Source organism: Balaenoptera physalus (genome assembly GCF_965194825.1).
Source record: "Balaenoptera physalus genome assembly, chromosome: 18".
NCBI lineage: Eukaryota > Metazoa > Chordata > Mammalia > Artiodactyla > Balaenopteridae > Balaenoptera > Balaenoptera physalus.
Genome location: NC_138899.1, coordinates 77,514,253 through 77,532,996, shown reverse-complemented (window position 1 = coordinate 77,532,996; position 18,744 = coordinate 77,514,253). Strand labels below are relative to the sequence as shown.

The window sequence follows — 18,744 nt, the reverse complement described above, 5'->3', positions numbered from 1 at the left end:
AAATACAGTAAAATTTCTTAATCATTGAACGTCAGACAAATGTTTCTTTCACCAAAAGAAATACTAGCTTCTAAAAGATCCCCTTAAAATTAAGGAAAAAAGATTATGAAAATAAGTAGGTGTTTAGAACATCTTAATTCACTTTTCAATTTTTGATAGTATTGATTATCTCCCTATTTTGAAGAATTAGGAAATTAGTGCTCTTCTACTTCTTCCCCCACCAACCTCTCAGCTTATAATACCATTATCATCATTATTATTATTACCACTTTGTTGATGTTTACAGCATTTATTTTCTGTTTGCAAACCATAATGCCCACTGTTGTTTATACTTAGGCTACATATTGTAATGGATTTGATCTTCAACTACCACAATCCTTTTATCACAGCTTTTCCATTAATGACGTCTTTATTCTGCTTCGTTTTATTTGGTAGAATGTTATCATCATGTAGTTTTTTCTTATGTGTTTTGCCTTTCTTTTTTCCTTTTTTGTGTGCCTTTATTGCTTACTTAACTTGTTCTATGTTCTCCAGGATGGTGTTAAACCCATTTTTATTTTTTTGGATAACTCCACCCACAAGTCTTCTATATTTCGCTCTATTCTGGATTGGTTTTCATCCCAGTTTTTCCTTTTTTTATTCCTCTGGGTGGGATCTATTTCGTTCTGGATTTCATTATTTCATCCCTTACTTTGCTACAGCATATTCTTAAGTAACCTATCTTAGAGGTAAATTTTCTAGTTCTTGTATTTCTGAAAAAAATGCCTTCATGATACTTTCCAGTTTGGTAGGGATTAAATTTATAGGTACAAAATGATTTTCCCTCAGAATTTGGTGATGCTCATCCGTTGTCTTCTAGCATCAGTGTTACTAATGGAAAGTCTCACATTGATCTTGTTCTCATTCAGTGGTGAATTACCTGGGGTTTTGTCCTTTCTGAAAACAAATAGGATTTCTCACCCTTGTATTTCACAGTGGTGTGCTGGCCACTTGGTAGGCACATTCAGTTAGAAGTTTATGTCCCATGTCTGTGGGAAATCCTCTTGAGCTAGTCTTGATTGCCTCCTCTGTGTTTTTATTTCTCTTTCCTAAACTGAGTATAGGCAGATGTTGGATTTCTTGGATTGATCCTTTATACCACTTTTCTTCTCATGCTTTTCTGCCTTTGTCTTTTTTATTTCTAAGAACCCCTTCTTATTCTCTGATTATTAATTTTTTTTAACATATTGTATTGGTTTATGGGAAAAAAGCTTGTTAAGCACCTGTGAGGACAGTGATGAAGACGCTTGTTGTCTGTGATTTGCTGTATCTCTGGAGTAATTATCTGTGTGTTCTTCGTAGCCGCTTTTTCTGCGGTATGTCTTGGTCTCTCGCTTTCATGTGGCTGGTGTTCTTGAACTGTTTGTTGACCCTTGAAGTCTCTCTGCATTTGAGAATCAGGTTACAGAAAGCTGCTTGGGAACTTGGTGTACATGGACCAGAGGGCTCATAGATTGGCAGGCTTCACTTCGGGGTGATCCAGCGGAGAACCAGCACTAACTGGGGAATCCTAAATGCCAGTATGCACAAGTCTTCGAACTGACGACCTTCAGATTCTTTAAGGGAAGAATCTCCAACTTCTGGCCCAAGCTTTGTGTACCTGGTAGCCCCAGGGCAGTAGTGGGTGGGGAGGGATCAAGTGTTCAAAATACAGACTTTGTAGCTGATTCTGCAAGCACAGAATTTCCCCAGAGCTGTGCCGGGCAAGTCTGCTTCCCACTCAGCAGTAATACTGCGGGCTGGGGCCTTCTCTGAACTGTTTCCAGAAATGTTTTTATTTGTATCTCTGCTAGATCAGGTCTGTATATGTCTAGTCTCTTTTCATCCGTATCTTAGTCAAAATAGTCCCTCTTCAGAGAGAACTTCCTTGGTCACACCATCAGCCTTACCCATCACACTTCCGTCTTCCTGTCTGAAATCCCCTAAATGGGTAAGCCTTGCCCATCTGTTCACCACTGGAGGCCATTTCCTGCATGGTGAGAACTGAGTACTCTGCTGAGTGAGTGAATGGGTCTTGTCCCTGATGGTCTCCTCCGGGTCTCTCTATTACTGTGGATTTGGACCTTTATTTCTTTGCTGTCATTTCAATATATACTCAAGAAGAGGAAAGGAAAAATACTTGTAATCATTCCCCCATATTAATCTTGAATCCAGCATGTCTTTTTTCACAAAATTTTTTGTGTTCACTAATCTTTATACCTGCTTTGAGATCACATTTTATTGTATAGAAAAATAAAGGTAGATTAAGTTAGTCAGATATAAGACTTTTCTGTACTATACCATTGCAACTTTTCTACAAATCTAAAATTATTCCAAAATAAAATATTTATTTTTTTAAAAGTCAATTAGGAGGAAAAATAAAAATTATTGAAGCTAGCCCTGTTTTTGAATGTGTATTACTACCTAAGCACACATTTGGTTATCATTTTTAGAGAGGTATTCTAAATGGTTAAGCATGTAAACTAATATGATACATAGGTATTTTTTCCACCTAGAAAATGAATATTTAAAAGCAGTGTTACTTTTGGTAAGACATATTAAGAGGCTATACAATAAGGAAATAATTACCTAATCTCAGCTGCTGTTAACAGAAAACTCAACACTGAATTGATTTAAATTGAGTAAAAAATAAACTATAACATAGGTTTGTGACTCTGGCTCATCATTTATTACTTTTTTCTTAAGAAATCTATATTTTATTGTGAGCATTGAGAGTTGTATAAGCTGTTATTCACCAGGACAGTCTGCAGTCTAGCAGTTTTAGGTCAGGGCTGTTTGTCACAAAGCTAGACTACCAGCTGTTAGATAGATTCCTTTGTTCAAATGGCTTTATAATTTATCAAAGAGAAAGCCTTCCTCCTTCTCATCAACATCAAAATTTATTGGATAACTGTTAGACTTTTTAAAACTTAAGAGAAACCAAAATGAACGCAAATTATGTCGTTTACCCTTAAGGGATCTCCATCCAGTTGAGAAACCAGTATGACTGTGTGCATAAACTATGTTGTCATCTTTGAACAACAGAAGTAACCAAGACTAGCGCTCTGACTTGTAGCCTTAGCTCTGCCACTCGGGGAGGGGGACGGTGTTTTGGCAAGGCGTTTAGTCCTTTATGGCCTCATTTTTTGAAGATGAGAATTTAGCCTAAATCATCTCTGAGATCACCTTCAACTCTGACAGTTCTGTGACGTTGGCTAGAAACCACTGCCTTGTGAGGTGGCGAGAGCATAGAGGGAACTGACTTGAGGGCAGGTGACCTGAGACCAAGGTCAGTGCCAGTCCCTCCGCATATGCCTGGCCCGGCCCAGAGCAGTCCTGGAAGAGGCTTTCTTCCATCAAAATATTTGCTCAAAAAAGTGATAATGTAGATATCTTACAAATTGCTTTTTTGTTTGAGAGAGAGACAGAAATCATATATAAGCCATTTTTAATATAAATTAAAAAAAATAGAATCCAGGAGTAGAAAATGAAACTTCTTCCTTGCTTCCGGTCTCTCTCACACCGTTCCGTTCCTCCCGCTCCGCAGGTGGGTGGCCTCAGGGTGCAGTAAAGCACTCAGCAGATCCCCGCCACCCTGAAGGCACTTGCCTAGCGTTTTGACTTCCCTGTCTAGTGGTCGTAGTAGGCTCAGCAGACAGAAGAACCTTTGTGGTTGAATTTACCTATTATTTGCTGGATATGTTCGTACGTTCATTTTAGTGGTCTCATTTAGAAGGGTTAAATCTGCCAGTGGAGTTTGGTGGGTTATGTTAGAGTGAAGGTGCTAAGAAGCAGCAAGAGAGCATAGGGGAAATCTGAGCACATCAGCCAGCATGGTCCCACCCTCCTTGCGAATAGATCTTAGTGCTGTGCTCATTCACTCCATTGTACGGAACTGCAAGCTGAGTCGTTAAACCCAAGAGAGAAAATGATAGCTTAGTCAACACTGTACTCCTGGGGACAAAGTTTAATTCAGTTTTGAGTGTTGGGGGTTTTGTTTGATTGACCTTGTGGAGAAGGCCGAAAGAGGGGTATCAATCTTTAATTAATAGCCAACTAGGACAGTCTTAAAAGTTTTACTAAAGTCTGAACTTCAATAAAACCGGGAGGATGTGAATTTACGCTTTCATTGAGATAGGGGCTGTTAGTACACTTGTTGATTAAAACAAATTTCACACATCTTTCCTCCCCCCCGTTTGGTTCTGTGTAGCCCCCAGTTGCGGTCCACTCTGCCTGGTTATTAGCTCAGTAGCTGCACATGAACATCACATATTTTGAGAAGTAGATGGGATTTGTATGCTTTTAATTTGGAAAGTCTTTCTAGAAGGAGTTTGAGAGGTAGGTGAGCAAGAAGGGACTTTCCCATGGCACAATCTGAAAAAATAGGCAAGATAGGAGAGACTTGTTTACAGAGATTTAGAAATTTATCTGAAGTAATAGCCTGATCAGCTAACTCAAATTCGTGGTTAATGTCTGGATTTGAAGAAGGGAAGGATGGTGAAATTGATAGAAGGTGAAAGATAATAGAAAAGATAGGAAGAGAGAGGTTATTTAGGGTAAAGTTAAGCAAGGTTCAGTAAAGTAATTTTCCTACTTTCCTGACTTTTTTTTTTAAAGCAACAGAGGATAGCTAAATTATTTACTTACCTCTCATCTTCCTTTACATGTTTTATTTTTTGTTCGAGTTCATAACCAGGCTGAGTTGTTACAGTGTCTCTCGGGTGCTATGAGTAGCATTTTGCAGATGCAGACTGACCCCCCGGCCCTCTTGGTGACCCCACTCAGCTTGCCTGTCTTCCCTTGGATTGAGATGATCAAAGGTCAGCTTCCTTTGGGATAACCATGTAAAAAGAAAAATCACAAAATAATTAATTTTCCCGTTTACTCTCTGACGGTAAAACGAAAATAGCTTGGCTTTTATTCCTTGTTGAGACTTTTCCGTGTGGTGGTGTTGGCCAGACTCGGTTCTCTGATGGGGGAGAAAACTGATGGGCAGACAGTGTCATTTTTAAAATCACTTGCTTGTAGTCTCGTTTGTCATCTTAAAGTAAACAGATGTTTAACTTGTTACTTTGAAATGTAAGTGTGATAATTGTACATTAAATTAAATATCTATATTCCAGTTTTAGATTTTAGGAATTTTCAGTTATTTATAAATTAACATTTTTTTCCCACTTTCTATTTAAGTAACCATTATTAACATACCTGAATAATCGGCCTTAATAAAATAGTGATTTTACTTTGTCCTTCAATAGTTATTTATGTTTACCACAGGTATTGGTTAGGTCAGTGAGAAACCACTTATTGAGTGCCTGCTGTGTGCACGGCATTGTGCTGAGTGTAGGGAAGTTACCATGGTCGGTTTAGGGATTTGTTGAGTAGAAATGGAGTGCTTTCAGCTTCAGATTCCAAGTTGGCATATATATCTTTCCACTGCTAATAGTTCTTTTAGTAAGAATTTAATATGAATGAAAGTTAGCCTGTATCTTAAAGTGAGTGAAGGAAATTTGTTGTATAAAGAGGAATCCATTTGCCTGGCTTTTAAATAATTCTTATGAATTTGTCACCTCTGTGCCTATTTAAAGGTAGTATTTTGCCCCATATTTTCTTGTCTTTATTAAATACAAAGTCTGACTCTGCTATAGCATGGAGAAACACTTGAACAAAAAGCTCTTCCAGTATAAATGCTGTTTCATTAGAATATTTGAGGCTAGGCATTGTCTTTTTCTTGTTGGAACAGTACCTTGCTAACTAGTGCTAACATGGCAGGATAATTGTTAAGCTTCACAAATTAATAAGTACATAAACTAGATAGCAATAAAAAATATTTTTTACCTCAAAAAATGGTGCTGATTGTTTTTGGCAAGTATGCACAATTTCACAGGCTGTTTGGGTTTTCTGTTTGTTTATTTTTTTGTTTCGCTTTATTTGTTTATGGTTCCCATGCTCCAGCTGCAGCTTTGTATGTATTTCACAGAGAAGGTAATGTTTGAAGCACTTAAACTCACCAAAATTTTTAGGTAATAAATTTGATTAAACTTGGACTGAAATCGCTGGGTGGGATGGAGGTTTAACAGGGAATGAAACACTGGGGTGGGGGGGTGGGAATATGTATGTACAGACAATAGTCCTTGATATTTGTAATTGCTTAGGAATTAACATGGCTTATTAGGGGAGAAAAAGAGCTAAAAACACTCCCTGCCAACATAAAAGTGCATTTTCTTTTGGAAAGAACCACTTTATTTTCCTCCTTTCTTTTTCTTTTCTCCTTTCCTTTTTTTTCTTTTCTTTTCCTTTTTTTTTTCTTTCTTTTTGTTTTAAAGATATTTGGGCTATAGGGTGTATATTTGCAGAACTACTAACGTCAGAACCAATATTTCACTGTCGACAAGAGGACATCAAAACTAGTAATCCTTATCACCATGACCAGCTGGACAGAATATTCAATGTAATGGGATTTCCTGCAGGTACACATGTTTTTGTTTTTGTTTTTAAATCACTGTTGTTTGAACTTAGATATCTTCATTGGAAAGGTGTATATTTTTAGCTGATGAAAGCTACTCTTACTCAATTCTCTGTGTTGATGACTTGCATTAATCAAAGACCCATAGAAATAGCAAAGTTTGTAGAGTTCACATATTAGCATAAAAATATTTAGGGGTTTCTTGAATTTGCAGGGTGTATTTTTGTTTCATTTTGGTTTTTGGTTTTGTTTTGTTTCATATTTAAAATGATTGCAGTATCTGTATTTAGAAGGTGCCTTTAGTTCTCACTATTGGAGATGAAATAAAATTCAGTAGTATGTATTTTTGTCTGGCAGTATATATAATAATGTCATTACTTGGTATTTGATTACAAATTTTGAACAGTATTTCTATTTAGGGCACTGTGCAGTACATTGTATTGAATAATAGCGTTTTTTTGCTGTTTAACTCTTGTCAGTAAGAACATTCTTTGAAGTTAGAACAGTCAGGATGTGAGTGAAGGGCTCACATTGCGCAGCGACCGTGCCTGCACTGATTGCAGCAGGGAGGGAGTTGTTGGGTGTCCCGTCACAGGCTTTAGATCTCTAGCTGCGTCCTGGTCCCTTGTGCCACAGGACAGCCGCTCATCACTCCCCAGAAACTCTGCCCAGAGGTCCAGAATAAAGAAAATTTGTTAAAAACCCCTACATAGTTCTGGCTAGTCAAGTACTTATTAGAAGTTGTTTCTTATTATGAATTTTTCTTGGGTCAGTAACTCAAAACTAATACAGAAATATCTGGGAGTTATAATTCCACATCCCTTGTGTTAATTATCAGTAAATGCAGAATAACTACCTTTCTCCAAAATTGACTGACATTTCTACAAAGATTGCTTTGTTGTGATGGGAATTTCATTTATTCACTAAATATTTATTTATTGAGCACCTGCCATGTTTCAGGCACTGTGTTAAATATGAAATATTGTCCATATAACAGACATGACTCTTGCCCTCTTGGAGTTGACATTGAACTGCTCTAAGGAGAATGTTGAGAGAATGGGAGTAGTTTGAGTAGGTGGGGAGAATGGCCTTTTCTTCCCACCTCTGAATGCACCCATCATTTCAGAGGCCCCAGGGGAAAGAGCATGGCTTACAGGGGTGGAGCTGGGGGCAGCCTCCATTGGTGATGGTTCTAAAATGGTTCTTAATATGTGGTTCCACAGTTAGGGTAGGCTTAGCTTATAAGGAACCTAAAAGGCAGGCAGCAGAATTTAGACTTATGCTGAAGAATGAGACTCTATGATAAGTTCTTGAGAACTAGTGACATGGTTTATGTTCAGTTTTAGACAGCTGAGTATGGCAGGGGTATGTAAAAATCAATTTAAGAGAGGTAGCTCAAGTCAAGAAACCAGCTGCTTACCTGTAGCAGTACTCCAGGTATAAAGTGATTTGGATGGAGAAGAAAGAATAAAGGTATAATTTTTGACAGGAAGCATGTAATTGAGGAAAGAATAAAAGATTATCTCAGGATTTCTAGCTTGAGAAATTGACAAAAATAGAAATTGAACAAGGAAGTAGTTAAGGAGAAAATGCCATTTAGGAATTTAAAGTATGTGTTTAGTTTACAATATGTGATATCTGTGGAGGTTAGGTAGCAAATATTTTTATAAGTCAGTTGAAAGAAAAGCAAACCTCTGAAGGTCATTTAAAAGCTGAAGTGGTGTGAAGCTAGCTGGTAGAGTGCGGGCACCTGTGGGATGGCAGTGACGTGCCCTGAGGGTGAGAGCAAGCTTCTAAAAAGACGTGTGGTGTCTGAGTAGCTCTAATGCCAGCAAGACTGATTGAGGCATTTCCCACCTAATGTATCCAGTAGCTGGAAACTAGCCAAGGCACCAGCTGACTTGTTAATATGCTAGTTACATCGTACTCTGTTCCATTTCAAAGAGCTGCTACTGCTTACCTTGATGACCACATAAACCAGTGTATTTAATGAGGGGAAAGTAGGGAGGGCCATAGGAAAAGAAGTACAGCTTAAAGCTACTGAGGGGGAAGGTAATACAGTTATTGTTGAGGAGATTGGGTGCTGATTTAACCAAGACATTTGGTGGGACAAAAGTGGTTTTACAAATAGAAATAGAACTATTAAATAACAGAAATATTTATTTATAACTTGTTCCTCTGTTGTTACAGAAATTGAGGTAACTTATAGTAAAACATAAAGAAAGTAGGCATTCAAAAAATAAAGTTAAAAAGAGATAGATTGAACTCAGTACAAGGTATGGGGAATTGCATTTACATGTTTAAGATGTTTAATATAGCTGACCATTTATTTGAAGTCTGTGCTTTCATGGAAGTTAAAAGTATAGGACAGGTAATGAAAAGTGAAGTAACCTTTATTAAAATTCTTGAGAATAGGAACCTAGACAATATAAAATTGTATCAATGTATTTCACAGATAAAGATTGGGAAGATATAAAAAAGATGCCTGAACATTCAACATTAATGAAAGATTTCAGAAGAAATACGTAAGTTGGAAAGAAAATAGACCTTTCATTGATTTTTGCTTTTCTAGAATTCTCCGTATAAGATTGAAAACTCAACATGGTAGAATACTCAACACAAGATTATTCTATTAAATAACTTTACTTATGTACTCTAATAAATATTTTTGCATTATGATAGTCTTCATTTCTTAAGATGTTTGAATGGTGATAGAAAGAAGGTGAATATCTCATATTAGCAGCTGATCTGGATATGAGAAAAAAAGTCAGTTCATTTCTTTCCATATTTATTACTTTCTGGAAGCTGTGCATCCGTGGAAAGTATCGTAGCTGAAGCAGTAAGAGACTGAAATAAACAAACCTTGCTTATAGCCACCTGCCTACCCACCCAGGTTGTGTTGTAAATTTAAGTAAGTTTTAATGGAGAAGAAGGAATATTTCATTTATTCTTAATGTAAGATCAAGGGGATTGGGAGAGGGAGTTTATAGACCTGTGACAAATTTTTTAAAATTTGTATTTATTTTAAACTTACTAGTAAGGCTGAGTTAAACTCTTGACCCATATGTTATTTAAGATAATTGTTGAGATAACATTCATGTGAACAAAGCCAAACAGTGTGTATATTATTCATGAAATTATCTTGCATTTAATCCGTAGTATCCATTCAGAAGTGACTAGTGTGAATACTGAATGAAATATAAAATTGATTGAATACCATTTGCAATATATGTTCTGTGTCGGTTATCATTAAAATAATTCTGTTTGGAAAAACTTCAGCCAATGTAAAATTAACCTCATATCTAATATAGCTATTTCATAGTATTTCTCTTTCAGGTATACCAACTGCAGCCTTATCAAGTATATGGAAAAACATAAAGTTAAACCAGATAGTAAAGCATTCCACTTGGTAAGCATTAGAGAAGAGTACTAAACAGTACTAATGCATTTTTTCCCCCTGTTAATAAGCCCAACCTGAGGCTTTTTTGAGTCAATTTCTGTGGTTACTCAGCACTCTTAGAGTTCTTTAATAGTAATACTAATGCAGAGATCTCGTTGGTGCGTATAGTAAAGATATCAAATACTTGTTTTTCTAAACCCATTAATTAGAAAAATTAATTAATTAGAATTTCTAATTAATTAGAAAATTAATACTAATTTTTCTAAACATTAATTCACAGACTTAATGTTTGGTTACATTAGATTTTCTAAAGAGAGTCAGTGTACCAAGTCTGTCAAGTCATTTTTAAAATTCCATTTATTGGTTTTCATCAGTTATTTTAAAATTTCAAAGAAGAATCAAGATGAAAACAATCCCACTGTTCAGAAATGAGTTTTACAGATTATCTCTTTCTAAGTTTACCTCTTATAGACTTGGCTATTAAAGGTCCTTCAGGGACCCTTATCTGCTTTTCCTGGAAGAATATGAGAAATGTAGTATATAGATAGTATATAATGGAAAAATGATTTGACCTAGAATCTAAATGAATCTGCACTATCAAGGTAGTTTGTGACATTATATTCAACTCTTGTCAATTTAAACTTGTTTACAATAAACTTTCAGTTTTTACATCATAACAATTAAAAATGTTTTTCAGTTTTATGGTTTTCAAAAAAAGTAATATAAAGGGGGAATTTGGGGAAGCAGGTTATATTTTGCTTGGCTTTAAATTCTTTTAATCCTTTATTCCCAGTATTTTTAAATGAGTTCATTAAATGGGAATTTTTTTACTTTGAAAGGATTAAACTTTCCTTTATTACAGTACCAGGCCCCTTGGCAAATATTTCTTGTATTTCTGCTTTTTCTCCTCCTTCTCCTCTTCTGCTTCTGCATCTTCTTCAGTAATTTTTTATCATGTTATGTATCATACATTTCATATCTAATCAGCGATTTAAAAAGCAGTGCTTAACTGACCATATTACCACACACTGTATTATTATCCAAATCATGGCTTCTTATAATGTACTTAAAATAGTACCCAAATTGGAAGGTAAGTTAGATCCTTCAAAGTTATGGCCTTATTTATTCTAAAAAAAATAATGATAATAGTGGTAGAACAAAAGTCACAATTTAGGGGAATTATCTTACATCCCCCCAACTCACTGCTACTCAGTCTAGTCTGAGGAGACTCTCGCTACCACCACCACTAAAACTGTAGAGAGATAGGCTTCCTTTACAGCTTACTTGCTTGTTTTTACTGGGGTGACCTATCTTGGGTGGTTCCATCTGAAAGCTCTAATACAATTCCATTAAAACTGTTGAGTATTTTAAGTAGCAAATGCATGCTTTTCCTTTCAATCTCAAAATAAATTGTGCTTCCACTGAAATATCAGCTCATTAAAATTAAAGTCTCAGCATCCCAGCATTTCATCTGCATTTAAAAATATTTTCTGTCTGTTTGTTCTCTGATTGTGTCGTCTCCCACTGTCTCCACATGTCTGCTAGTTGCTTGGTTTTCGGAGTGTGGTCATAGGTTAGCAGCACCAGAGACACCTGGGAGTTAGGAGGTGCTCCAGGGATGACTCTGGTGTACTCTAAAGCCTGGAAGACACTGCGTTAGATCAGAGATCATAAGCTAAGAGGCTACTGTTGAGGTCGTCTCGTAGATCACATATGAACATCAAATACTTTAGTTCATAGAGCCTTCAGTAAATTATATTTCAGCCGAAAGATACTGAGTTTTCACATTAGTGCGACATTGCTTTACGTAATAATAGTAATAATAATGGCTAACACTTACATAGTGCTTTCTTTGTGCCCGGCACTGTTATAATTGCTTCCCACATATTAACTCATTTAATTCTGAAAATAAACTTATGATAAAAGGTACTGTTTTTAATTTCCACTTGAGAAATGGGGTTACAAAGTGGTTAAGTAACTTGTTCAGAATCTCTCAACTAATAAATTCATAGCCACACCTCTGCACTTTACGAGCTCTGTGCCAGCCACCACACTTATTCAGCCCAGCGCAGCGCTGTCAGGAGGACTCGGACGGCCGCGCTGCCTGGTAGGGCAGCTCCAGCCACGTGTGCTTGCTGGCATGACTGAGAAACTGATTTCTTAATTGGTTATTAATTAATTAATTTTTAATTTGGTTTAATTTGCTTATAATTCATTTAGATTTAAATCTAAATAGCCACATGTGGCTGGTGTATTATTTGTGTTATAATAAGTTTTCCCCTTAACAGAAAATACAAGAATGTTAGTCCCATTTTAAATTGGATATAGCAATTTAGGGAAAAGGTCATTGGTTTAGAGTAAGAAGACATAAGTTTAGTTACTTCTTGTGGGAGAAACAAGTGAGATAATGAGTCTTAGAATGACTAAAATGTGAATTATTATATTAAATGGAACAATTGGGAGATTTTTTTTTTTTAGTTTGGGGGAATAAATACCCTCCAAATTCTGGTGTTATTCATCAAAAAACATATGCCTCCCAAAAATGTGCCAAAGGGTATAAAACTAAGAGAAGTAATGCAGTGATGTGTTTATGATTTGTGGTTTCAGCTTCAGAAGTTGCTTACCATGGACCCAATAAAGCGAATTACCTCAGAGCAGGCTATGCAGGACCCCTATTTCCTAGAAGACCCACTTCCTACATCAGAGTAAGTGATCAATTTATTAACTCACTAGCACGATAGACTTTTTTGGTGCATGCTTTCTTTCAGTTGTCATCTCCAGGTTGCCATTGCTCTTACATGGGGACCCAAGGAGATCCTTATGAGAAGTGAAGAATGAGCTCTGATGACTGAAGTGTCGTCAGGGGTTTTACAGCTGTCACTCCCTCAGACTCCCTGGGCTGGCTCACTGCTTGCAGTTACAGTATTGTGTTCCAGTTGCAAACTCCAGTCCCAAATACATTTGTGTTTCCATACTCTCATTTTAAATGCAGTTTGGAGAGTAAAATAATGACATTCCAGCTGGAATCTATCTTTTGGTTGTGGTGATAAAAAAGGAGCCTGGGATCAAAGAAGAAAGCTGAGTCCTATCAGATGATTATTGATTATTTTTATACAATGAAAAGCCCTCCCCTGGCCTGCTGTGACGTCACTGCTTAGAAGAAGAGATTCATTGTGTCACAGCGGCATGAAAGGTGCTTATATCACAAATAAGCAGGCAGAGAGTCCATCTTAAAAGATGAAAACAAAAACCACTTAAATGAAGCATTTGAAATATCGATTAGTATACCCGAAATCACTTTTCTTTTTTCTTATGATCAGCGTTTTTGCCGGTTGTCAAATCCCTTACCCCAAGCGAGAATTTTTAACAGAAGAGGAACCTGATGACAAAGGAGACAAAGTAAGTATCAAAGTGCGCTTGGCCACTTCTTGTTTAATTCGGTGCCGCTCTGCCATTTCCTGGCTCGGACATGTTCTGTTCCCCTCCTGAGCTGGACTGTATTTTTGTGTTTAACCACTTGAGAAGAACCAGCAGCAGCAGCAGGGCAACAACCACACGAATGGGACCGGCCACCCCGGGAACCAGGACGGCAGCCACACCCAGGGACCCCCGCTGAAGAAAGTGAGGGTCGTCCCTCCTACCACTACCTCAGGTGGACTGATCATGACCTCAGACTATCAGGTACTTCCCGTCTGTTTCGCATTGACCTGCCGTGTCGGTATTGCGTGTGGGCTTGTGACCACTGGAAAATGCGACGTAGTTAAGAAAGTACCGACCTTTACATGCCTGGGAAACACGTTGACGTGAAGCGTTGTTGGCATTGAAAGTACTTGGTGGTACAGTAGAGGGGGCTTAGCCAGACTTGACATGATCAGACTTAAATTACGCCATTCATTAACTCTGTGACCTTGGACAAGGCTTTAGTTTCTCATCTGTAACATGAGACGGGCGAAGCCTAACCTGGCGTTGCCGTGGGAACAGCTGTGGTGAACTTCAGCACCCAGCGTACAGTGGGCGCTCAGGAAGTGATGTCTGTCGTTTCTGAAACCACAGTGATTAAGGACTCAGGCTTCCAAATCCCAGCCCCGCCACTGACTTGTGGGCAGCCTTGAGTAGGTGATTCAGATGTTCTCAGTTTCATCATTTGTCGGATGGATGTAGATAATGGTCAGCGTGAGGCTGTGGTCAGGATTACGTGAGCGGACGTGAGCTAAGGACAGCGGCCGGCCCGACTGACAGGCATGTAATAGATGACAGCACTCGCCTTGTTCATTCTTATTATCGTCGTCGTCGTTAGAATTCTTAGTCGCGTTCGCAGGGCGCAGGACACACTTCCTGAGTGCTGGTGGGGGTGCTGGTGGTGACTGTGATCACGGGAAGAGCTTGCCGAGTACTTACCATGTGCCAGCTCTTCTACTAAGTATGAAGCAGACATCCTTCCCTCCAAGCGTTACAACTCTGTGAGGTCAGCGTTATCGTCGTTTCAGAAAACTGAGGCTCTACTCTAGAGGTTAAACCCCTTTCCCGCATTCACCCCGCGAGCTGGAGGTAGACCCAGCACGCAGACTCAGATCTGCTGGGGTGGCTCCGATGCCACTTGTGGATCCTCTCAAGTGACAGGGTCACAGGCCCTTTGCAGACAGGCCCATTTGGAACATCGTGTAGCACCTCCCTGCTGGTTCTAATCCTCTTCTCAACTGATCTGGATTTCAGTGTGGAAGCATACTGAAAACGTGACCAATTAGACTTATTTCCCTACTAAAAGAGAGAAAGAGGTCTTAGTAAACTAGTACGGCTCCCAGAGCCTGCGACTACACCTCAAGAACTAGATATGAACTCTTTGCTATGGTTAACGGGCGGTCCAGCCCACCGAACCCTGGGAATCGTTGTCTGCCTGAGTAGTAACTGTCCTCCAGTAAGCTCGCAGACAGGCGTCTTGCGGGTTGACGTTTGCTCCAGTACCTTTTCCTCCCCACCTGGAGGGAGAGAACGCACCTCTCGGCACAAGGATTGTTTGCACACTCAGGTGGTGCGTCCTGAGCATGAAAATGAAGCAGGGTGGGGCATGTTGCTGTGCTTCTGTTTGTTGAAGTTATTATTGTGGTGGTTTTTGTGCGTGGTTTCAAAAATAGCATTTCTGACTACAATTTCACATGTCCACTCTTTTCAAAATGTTATTTTTGCTAGGGTTGGCAGAATTTCAAATTACATGATTTATTAAACATGCTCTGAAAGAAGAAAGTGTTAAATTATGGTTAATATTTCGTAGTGTTTGTCTTGGGGAACTAACAGTATGAGAGAGAGGTGCAGGAGTGGGAATAGGAATACAAGAGATCAAAACTAGAGGACTCTGAACTCTGCCCCTTGCGCTGTTTCTAGAATTGAGAATACCACTCTTCCTACATTTTAATAATTGTAACTTTACTTTTGTATATCGCTTGTAGCAGAAAGTAAGATTCATTAATGTAAAGGGCATAAAAATATCTAATGCTGAAGAAATGATTCTGCGGTACCCTTTTTTGTCATATTCATTTTTGTTCTTTAGTCATGCGTGTGTTGAGAGTTTTCTATTGAAGAAACAAGCGTGTAGATTAGCTTTGAATTTCTTAACGTACACATCATTAAGTTCAAGAGTAAGCATCGCAGGCAAGTTAGTTATTATTTATCAGGCAGATACAAAACAGCATAAAAGGGAGTTCCTGTTACAGAAAAAAAAAAAAAATGAACTGCACAGCACAGTAGTAAGACCGAGCTTAGTGTTATTTCACCAGCAATACTTCTGACCTTCATAAGGAAAAGCTGATATTAAAAGATTCGGGGGTTTTGTCATTTTCATTCTAAAGCCAATACATACCACAAGACTTTTAAAATTCTTACTGCCGTAAAATAGAAGACACTTCAAACACACATAAGCCTTGCTGGCTCAGGATGCAGCCAGCGCGCAGAACGCCTGAGTCACCTGTGCCCTCCCTCTCCTTTTCCAGCGTTCCAACGCACATGCTGCCTACCCCAACCCTGGACCAAGCACATCGCAGCCACAGAGCAGCATGGGATACTCAGCTACCTCCCAGCAGCCTCCACAGTACTCTCACCAGACACACCGCTACTGAGCCGCGTCGGACACTGTCCATGCACTGTCGCTGTGCTGCAGGGCTGCCTGCGGCTCTCGGCGGGAACCTGGAAGGGGCCATGAGAATGTACTGTGCAGCCACGTAGTCAAGTGTCCGGTAGCCGAGTTCCACCACTTTTCACAGATTGGGGTAGTGGCTTCCAAGTTGTACCTTTTTGGAGTTAGACTTGAGAAGAAAGTGCTAGCACAGTTTGTGTTGTGGGTTTGCTACTTCCATAGTTTACTTGACATGGTTCAGACTGACCAATGCATTTTTTTCAGTGACAGTCTGTAGCAGTTGAAGCTGTGAAACGTGCTAGGGGCGAGCATTTGTCGTTGTATGTGGTGAATTCTTCCCGTGTAACAACATTATCTGACCAATAGTACACACACACAAAAGTTTTAACTGGTACTTGAAACATACAGTATATGTTAACAAAGTAACCAAGACTCAAAATGAGATTATCTCGGTACACCTTTCATTTTAGTGTCTTAACAGTGGGTTGATTCATTTTCTACATTAATCAGTGTTTTTTGACCAAGAATATTGCTTGGAATTTTTTGAAAGTACAAGAAGCCACATAGTTTTTCCAGGAAGGTTTCAGAACTCCCAAAGATTGATTTCCAACTTATGAGTTTGTTTTTACTTTTAATCTATGACTTGACTGGTATTAAAGCTGCTATTGATAGTAATTAAATATGTTGTCATTGATATAAACCTGTTTGGTTCAGCAAACAAACTAAAATGATTGTCATAGACAGTGTTTTATTTTTCCTGTTGGTGTTGCTGATTTGTGAGCATGCTTTAAAGATGAAAAAAGCATGAATGATAACTTCCTTAAAAAGGTGCGGCATCCAATTCAGATATTTTGTCCTGATTTTAAAGCTGGTTGGTGTAGTGCTACTAAAATTTTGTTCAGTTCATTTTCTTTTTTAAAACTTGTTCGCACGTTGTTTAGGGTGCCCTTACTTCAGCAAAGGAGAAGGAGTAGGAGAGCCTTAGAATTTTTGAGGAAAAAGAAAACCTATAACATACAATGTACTGTATCAAACTATTTTACATGAATGACACAAGTATTCTGAATTTAAAAAAATTGAACATTGTTAAAAACAAGGTGTTATGTAATAAATTTATTTTTCATAAATCAAAATATGGAGTCAGTTGTATTTTTATATACACAAAGGTGTTTTATTTTAAAATGTGCCTTAACAGGTGGCCTCTAAATAAATCTCTTCAGTTGTTTTCATTAACAGTATCTATAGCTTCTGCCTCCATAATGAAGTAATGACTTACGGTTTAGATACGGATTCTTTTCTCTGTTACGCTTGGTGCTGTAATACAAGATGTGAAATAGACACCTTTCTAATTGAAAGAAATCATAATGAGCCTTCCATTTCTAGAATAATGCCGAATTCTGTGATATGCTGAGCCCACTTTGACTCTTTTATCCCAATAATTATTTTTACTCCCTCCTTTGGCACAAAATACAGAAGATTAAGAAACTACCATACTCCTTTTCTTAAAACTTCAATTCATTCATATAAAACTATTGTAAAACATTTTAAGAACTGAGGAATTCCGATACTGGGTGGCCTGACCCTAATGGTAACGGTGATCTTTAGGAGCTGAACCGTGTTTCCATGTTGACTCTTCCCGCCCCAGTTCACGCACACGCTGCCCAGATCTGGCTACAGAGTTCCCCCGCTGTGTCACTGCCGTCAGTCTTACCCGTATTTCCCTTCCGCTCTGATTGTCTTCTGCTTTTTTCTCCCTGCCTTTAATGAAGTGCTTTTAAACTTAGTGTGTATGAGAATCATCTGGAGTTTTCTGTCTTCTTGGGGTCTGGCCCCCGAGGTTGTTTCGGTAGGGTTGGGGTGGAACATGGAATCCTCGATTTTAACAAGGTCCCCAGTTGGTTCTGATGCAGTAGTTGAGGGACACGCACGAGGAAGGCTCCCAGGCTGGTCTAAAGCTTGAGCAAACAGTAGCAGTTAAGTGGCTCGGGGAGACGACTGCTCTGTTGACAGCCATCTTCTCCTGCATGAATTTCAAAAAGCAAAACCCACAATAACAAGTTCCACCTGAAGTGCTGGAAACTTCTCGGGCACGGTCCTCCGATTTCTGTATTCCTTTATCAGCCCCCATTCTCTGAGCAGCCCTGCCCAGTGTTGCTGGTGACCATCGAATTCACAAGCCCAGCCTCTTTCCTCCCTGAGCTGCAGACTTATGTATTTAACTGCGTCTGTGACAGACGACAGACGCCCACACCTGCCGTGGTTCCCTAGCCTGCTCCCTGGCTCTGCTTCTCCACGTGGCACCTCTGACCCACACCTGACTGCTTTCTGTCCCTTCCCTATTCCGTCCCAGGCCTCTCCTCTTCACCCTTGCTCCCTGGCTGCCGAGCCCCAGATTCCCAGCCCAGACCTGCCTGGCACATCTGACCCATGACTCAGTTTCTCTCTAGACTGAACGTATCCAAACTTGACTCCTGCCTCAACCATCCAGCCTGCTGTCCTGCAGACTTACCCGTCTTCCCAGTTGTCCGAGCCACAGGGAAACCTTGGCTCCAGACACACGCACGCCCACACGCCCGTCCACCCCACACGCGGCTTTTCCTTCAGTGGCTCCCAGCCGCTGTCTCCTCCCCCTTCCCTGCCCCTGTCTTCTTCGTCACAGCAGCCTGAGCTCCTCCTGCCGTTCCTCCTCTCACCCCCGTCCGTGGCAGCCAGACCCCTTACTGTGCCCAGCGAGGC

General features: G+C 39.2%; 1 protein-coding gene across 9 annotated transcripts in view; it reads left to right on the top strand.

Moving 5' to 3' along the window:
• Positions 1-18,744, top strand: part of CDK8 (cyclin dependent kinase 8) — a 204,856-nt gene that overhangs the window by 81,657 nt on the left and 104,455 nt on the right. For 4 of the 9 annotated variants that reach the window (XM_082435700.1, XM_082435695.1, XM_082435702.1 and 1 more), the window contains 7 exons: positions 6,342-6,485; positions 8,937-9,006; positions 9,818-9,890; positions 12,489-12,586; positions 13,202-13,280; positions 13,404-13,562; positions 15,866-17,141. In XM_082435700.1, coding sequence (XP_082291826.1) covers positions 6,342-6,485; positions 8,937-9,006; positions 9,818-9,890; positions 12,489-12,586; positions 13,202-13,280; positions 13,404-13,562; positions 15,866-15,991 — 749 coding nt within the window. In that variant the 3' untranslated portion in view covers positions 15,992-17,141. Of the gene's footprint in view, positions 1-6,341; positions 6,486-8,936; positions 9,007-9,817; positions 9,891-12,488; positions 12,587-13,201; positions 13,281-13,403; positions 13,563-15,865; positions 17,142-18,744 lie in introns of those variants that run through there. The other 5 variants (XM_082435699.1, XM_082435697.1, XM_082435698.1 and 2 more) reach the window with 4 other exon arrangements.